The sequence below is a fragment of the Nicotiana sylvestris genome, chromosome 2 (assembly GCF_000393655.2).
Source record: "Nicotiana sylvestris chromosome 2, ASM39365v2, whole genome shotgun sequence".
Taxonomy (NCBI): domain Eukaryota; kingdom Viridiplantae; phylum Streptophyta; class Magnoliopsida; order Solanales; family Solanaceae; genus Nicotiana; species Nicotiana sylvestris.
Window position 1 is genome coordinate 57761443 of NC_091058.1, and position 6372 is coordinate 57767814.

At 37.5% G+C, this 6372-nt stretch overlaps 1 protein-coding gene across 1 annotated transcript; it reads right to left on the reverse strand.

Annotated features, from left to right (window-relative positions):
* Window positions 1-4013: 4013 nt before the first annotated feature.
* On the reverse strand, window positions 4014-5523 carry LOC104231672 (alpha-glucosidase-like). The gene is made up of 4 exons (XM_070165826.1): window positions 5406-5523; window positions 5072-5253; window positions 4608-4663; window positions 4014-4380 (listed from the first exon to the last, which is right to left on the reverse strand). Exons 1-4 carry the CDS (start codon window positions 5521-5523, stop codon window positions 4014-4016), a joined length of 723 nt encoding a protein of 240 aa, XP_070021927.1.
* Window positions 5524-6372: the final 849 nt, after the last annotated feature.

Below are 6372 nucleotides of genomic sequence, written 5' to 3' on the forward strand. Positions count from 1 at the left end.
CGGTTCCGGCCCGGCCCACCAAGCAGCATTATTCGCAAATGTGAAGATCCTATTTTCCTGAAGGGTTCGCAAATGTGAGCCCTGTTTCGTTTTTCCCAACATAGCAGATGTCGGGGTTCGCAATTGCGAATCCATGTTCGCATTTCCCATACCTGCAACCTGCAACTTTTATACTTAGCCGATTTTAAACCCATTTTTCATATCCTCTCAAGACATAAACATCCTAAGATGATTTTCAAAGACTTCTTCTTCTCCAAATCAATTGTAAGTCATTTTTAACTAGTTTTATTCCATCATTAACATCTTTTAAAATGATTTCAACTTAAAATCAATGATTTTCATAGGGGAAATAGGGTATTTTGGGTAGAACCTAGGTTTTTCAAAAGAATATTGGGGATTTGGACCTCGATTTGAGGTCCAATTTTAAAACAAATCATATATTTGGGTTCGTGGGGGAATGGGTAATCGGGTTTTGGTTCAAACCTTGGGTTTTGACCATGTGGGCCCGGGGGCGATTTTTGAATTTTTGGGCAAAACTTTGGGAAATTCATTTTCATGCATTCAAATTGATTCTCTTAGCATTTATTGATGTAATTAAGTAACTTGTGACTAGATACGAGCGAATTGGCGGTAGAATCGATGGGTAAAGCTATAATTGAAATTTGAGTTGTGTTCGAGGCATCGAGGTAAGTGTTCGGTCTAACCTTAGCTCGAGGGATTAGGAGTTTTGTCCTATTTGCTATTTGCTTCTTGTTGAGTATGACGTATAGGCATGGTGACGAGTATCTATATGTTGGTATCGAGCGTGACCGTGAGTCTTAAGTTTGCAATTTATTGTGTTCTTAAATGATACTACAGATGCTTTAATTGATGATTCTCGGTATTAAGTAAAGATTAAGATTGTCTTCGTGGAAATTACTTAAGATTGAGTATTGGTATTAGCTGAGATGGTTAGATGTTGGGTTAAGATTGGTTATAGCTGATTCTCCCTTGTCGGGACGTATTTACTTTTACTGTCGAATCCCTTGCTGGGATAGTGTAGTTTATTGTCGATCCCTTGCCGAGACTCTTGGTATGGCTGTTGTTAAAGGTATATAAATATATGTGGATCAGGTTGCACGCCGCAACAATGTTATATGTGGATTGGGTTGCACGCCGCAAAAATGTTATATGTGGATCAGGTTGCACGCCGCAACAATGTTATATGTGGATCGGGTTGCACGACGCAACAAATGTTATATGTGGATCGGGTTGCACGCCGCAACAAATGTTATATTGGATCAGGTTGCACGCCGCAATAGTGATATAAATATATCGGGTTGCATGCCGCAACAGTGTTGAATGATATGGATCGGGTTGCGCACCGCAACAGTGTTATTACTGTCTTGTTGTTGTAGATCTTGGCTTGTTCTCTCATATTTCTCTTAAGTGTCTGCTGGAGTTGGTATTTCCCCCGTAGCATGTACCCCCTCCCATGTTTATTGTTTATTCCTGTTTATTGTCCGTTGTATGTTATATAACTGCACATGTTTATATGGAGTCTGGTCCTAGCCTCGTCACTACCTCGCCCGGGTTAGGCCAGGTACTTACCAGCACATGGGGTCGGTTGTGTTGATGCTACACTCTGCACTATGTGCAGATTCTGGAGTAGCTTTTGGACAGTAGCACTTGGGGAGCCTGCCTTCAATCCAGTCAGAGATCCCGAGGTAGTCCTGCAAGCGTCCGCAGGCTCGGCGTTATCTTCTACTTTATTTTGTACTCTGTTTCCATTAGATTTCGAGGCAACTTGTATTTCTTTCAGACAATTGTATGTCGTACTCTTAGACTGTTTGTGAATATTGTGACACCGGATTTCGGGTAGAGAGGTATTTTGTCATTATTGTACTGGTTTTGGTTATTTTATTAGATTAAGTCTTCCGCTTGATTTCATTTATCGTTTATATCTAAATGTTGGTTACCTGCTAATTCAAATTGTTAAAAAGGATTAAAGTGAAAGAGTTAGAATTTCTATACTTTGCGGCTTGCCTAGTTTCTACGAGTAGGCACCATCACGACTCCCGAGGGTGGAAAATTTGGGTCGTGACAGCCTCGAAACACGAGATTCATTTCTAAAACAAGTGAAGACCTTTTGGGTCATCACATCATTATTTATAGCTACGTCTAGGGAAGGAGGTCCTAGGATTATGCCCCTCTTTAATGTTAATTACGAGGGTCATTGATGAAGATGTTACGGCGAGCATAAATTCCAAGTTTTTTGTAACGGGCAATCGTAATACCATGGAATATTTTTTATTAAATGCTGCCGGATGAGAAGTATTTATTACATGCTTATGAGCATTATTCTCCCCGGTGGCAAATGGAACAGTTGCTTTCAGGTCTTAGGTTCCACATTATCCCTTTTTTTAGACGGTCACATGGCATAGCGTATTTTACCCTATACAATATGTTGCCTTAACTCTCTCAAAGCTCTTCACATTTATATTTAGTGATCAAAAGGTGACAAATATTTTGGTGCCATAAGTTGTTTGGTATAGAAATAAATTACACAAAGATTAGTAATATATTCTTGTTTTAATCGGGTGTTTAGTTCATTATATTGAAAATTTGAACATCAATATATAAATTTAACTTCGTTTTTGGTTTAAAAACAATATAAAATTTTGTTTACAATTATAATCTTGGAGTTTTGTTAGGCTTTTCTATTTCATTTAGTTCAGTGAAGAGTTAGTGTGGTCTGATGTTCTTTATCATTCTAAGTCAAATGAAGGACCAGAACAACAATCAATATAAACATTGTCAATTACTCCAAAACTAAGCTTGGGCAACAATCAAAGAAATGAAGGATTTCTTTCCATTTTCAAAAGACAAACTGTTGCTTAGCCAATTCATAAATCTGATATAGCCTGAAACAATTCAATGCTATCCATGGCAAAACTAAATAGAATCACTGTCACTACAGCTAAGATAATTACATATTCACAAAATTCATTTACAAATTACACTAGAGTTAAACTTTTTAATAGACAATAGTTATATAAATATCTATCATCCTCATGCTTACACCAGTCGTGGCTGAGTATCATGGTATGCGCCAATAAGACCTAAAGAATATGTTGTTAGAGAGTTGAAGTTTTATAAAACAAGCTAGCACAATGATGTTGAAAAGTTGGGGGTAGAGTGTATTTTCATGAAGACCCCACCAACATATGCGCCAATAAGACCACCAAATGCGTTTATGGCACTAGTGTGTCACATAAGTCATGGGTGATCATTGGTCTGATTGTTTAGAAAGTATTTACATAATCATATCACTTATAAGATAATTATAAGTAAATTTTTATGATAAACATTTAATTGATAACTTGGTAAAATAGTAATAGTAACATATTATCATAACTTAATTAAGCTACATTGATAGTGCAAAAAAGTCTTTGCACTATGTCACTATATCTAACTTTGAGTCCTCTATTAACTACTAACGTATAGCTCTAATTTGAACTCCTTTCCAGCCAATATTGAAATCCCTGAGATTTCCATAGTAACAAACTGTCCACTCGGTTCAATATTTTTCGTCATTCTTGTGTTCCCTTGCCGGTCTGATCCCATGCAACCAACAAGCTCATAGCCCTTCAATCCTCTCACATTTTTCAATCCTAATAATGTCATCTTTTCAAGGACCAATCCTTGATCCATCGCGTATCCTCCATTACCAACCTTTGATTTAACACAATCTTATTGCCGATGAAGTTGCTGTTAAACCTGACTAATGTCCACCTCCCTCCTTCTCTTCCCATCTGCATCTCATCATCATCCTCACCAAATAGTTCTCTAGTGTTGTTTCCGCTACTGCTAAGCACGACAAGGAGCTTGAATGCAGTCCTCTTAGCACGTTGTGTTGTTATTGCTTCCCCTTGCATGGCCAATATGTTCCATTCACGAATGTGTACATTTATATGATCCGGTGGTGCATCAAGTGTCATAAATTTTTCTTGATTAAAACTCACGAAACGAGACTAATTGAGGAGGTCAAACCAGTTTCCAACAAGGAAATATGCCTCAACTGAGGTTGCTTCTTGCTTAAGTACAGGTGAGATCATGACACCTTTACCAAGAAGGAACTGTGTGCTAATATCATATGTGTTGGTGTCTTGAGGGAAAGAGAAGAAAAGGGGCCGTGCAATGGGAGTCCCTTTTGTATGTGCCTCATACATCAGTATGTAAAAGTATGAAAGTAACTGATATCGGAGCCCAAGGACTTTCTTGGCTGCTTCAGCAACTAACTCCCAAATATAGATCTCCTGGCGGGTAGTGTCATTAGCAGAGTGGTCTCTTGCAAATGGATAAAATGCTCCAAGCTTCACAAAACTAATCTTTCTCAATCTACTTAGAATTCAAGGCAAAATTGGCGTAGAAGCAGTTCAACCAAATTACCAAAATATTTTTACACAATTCTCAAGATTTTACCAGGTTGCCAATCTCATTCCCCCCCCCCCCCCCCCCAAAAAAAAAAAAAAAAAAAGAATCTAGGATGACCTCTACAATTGGCCTAAAGTTCTAGCTTGCGAGAGAAGCAAAGTTTGTAGACAAAGTTCCAAACATGAATGTACATGAATCCAGCAGTGACAAAGCTCTTCAGTAGTGTTCCATGAAAAACCACATATATCTGCTCCAACCATTGGAATTCCGTATAGTCCAAAACTTAAGATAGTAGGAATGGAGTATGCCAAATCATTTCAGGTAGCAGCATTATCTCCGGTCCAATGTGACGTATATCTGCCAGAGCCAAGAAAAGTTGATCTTGCAAGAATGAATGATCGTTTACCAGTGGCATTAACCAAAGTGTTATAAGTAGCTCTGGATTCTAGTTATCCATTAAGGTTATGGACATCATACTCCATAGTATTTTCAAAATGTGTTGAAGTGGCTGGAACTATTCTATGATTGATAGGCAAGTGATCGCCAGAGTTGTTTATCTTATAGGGAGGGTCGTCAAAGGTTGCTGATGGTGTAGGAAGGGAAGTTATGAAATTAGATAGTTCATTCATGCAAGCCACAGACCATCAAAAGGTACTAGATTGTTGAAATTCTCAATTTCTTTTCTCCAAAATATTCCAGTAGCTGAATTTAGAAAATCAGGATAGTAAATGTTCCCTGGCCAAACAACCCCTTGATAGGGCATATTATCGTGTTTTATGAAGACATCTTCTTCCATGCCTCTCTTATAGGTGTTATATGTGTTGTTGATACTAATTCCTGCAGTAAGAAGAAAGAAGAACAAAATAACACGACTTCTTTCACAATGATAAGGAGTCATAATCTAACCTAATTTAGCTACATAAATAAGAGAATTTAGAGAGTAAGATGTCAATGGGAAATTGTTAGACTTGATGACGGTGAGAAGATACCTGGATCTACTATTAGAACGTACTTCTGATCATTCTGATGAAGCTTCTTGAGAAAAAAACTCACATGATCCATTGGGAAATTAATTGGATCGAGTGTGAAGTCCTTAAAACCATCCATGTAATCAATATCACTCCACATAACCTCCAGGGGGATCCCAGCCTTTGCATAACTATATCCACTACCAGTTCAACATCATCAATGTTATTGTAACCCCACCGATATTGGTGAAAACCTATATCCACAAACAATTACTTTGAAACACGTGAGAGTATTTGCAAGTGTATGAAGGTTGAAGCTGAGCATCTAACAGAAAGAGCTTGTAAGTAAGCAAATCTTTGTTAATGGATCACAAACTTCAACTTCAACCAGTATTGGACTGATAGGGATTGAGGAATTTTGCATTCCTAAATTTCTTCTTAATGACCTTTTCACATGAAAAGTTCAGCACAATGTTAAAAGCAAGGCCGTCTCTGAGAATGAGGCAATTTATAGTGAACAATTTCCCTTTAATTAATATAGTAATATTACTATCTCCCTCTTACAAGAAAATGATCCTCCGCTATCCACCCTAAGAACTTGTGACAGGTTACCTAGACTGAGTATTGAGTAATGCAACCTAAATAAGATAAGCTCATAGGTCATAGTTTGAGCTCTATTCAATGCCTTTCTCCGCCTGTATGTCTTAGGTTCCTCTCAAGGTAGGTTGTACTAACTAGGGTATGTTCACTCATTTAATACAGCTGGTTTAAAGTAAGACTTAGATATTCAAGAGTTTAACATTTATACACTCGGCATTGAAAAAATTTCATTTTAATAACTGTTTAACCAAACATCTGAGTCTTTGGCCAAAGCTTAAAAAGAAATTCGGGTTACTGATAATCAGGAGACGAAAATAAAATATTTTTGAGAATGATGGTAAAGCAGTAAATAATTTTGTATTTCAGTAAGATCTCAATAGTATTTTGT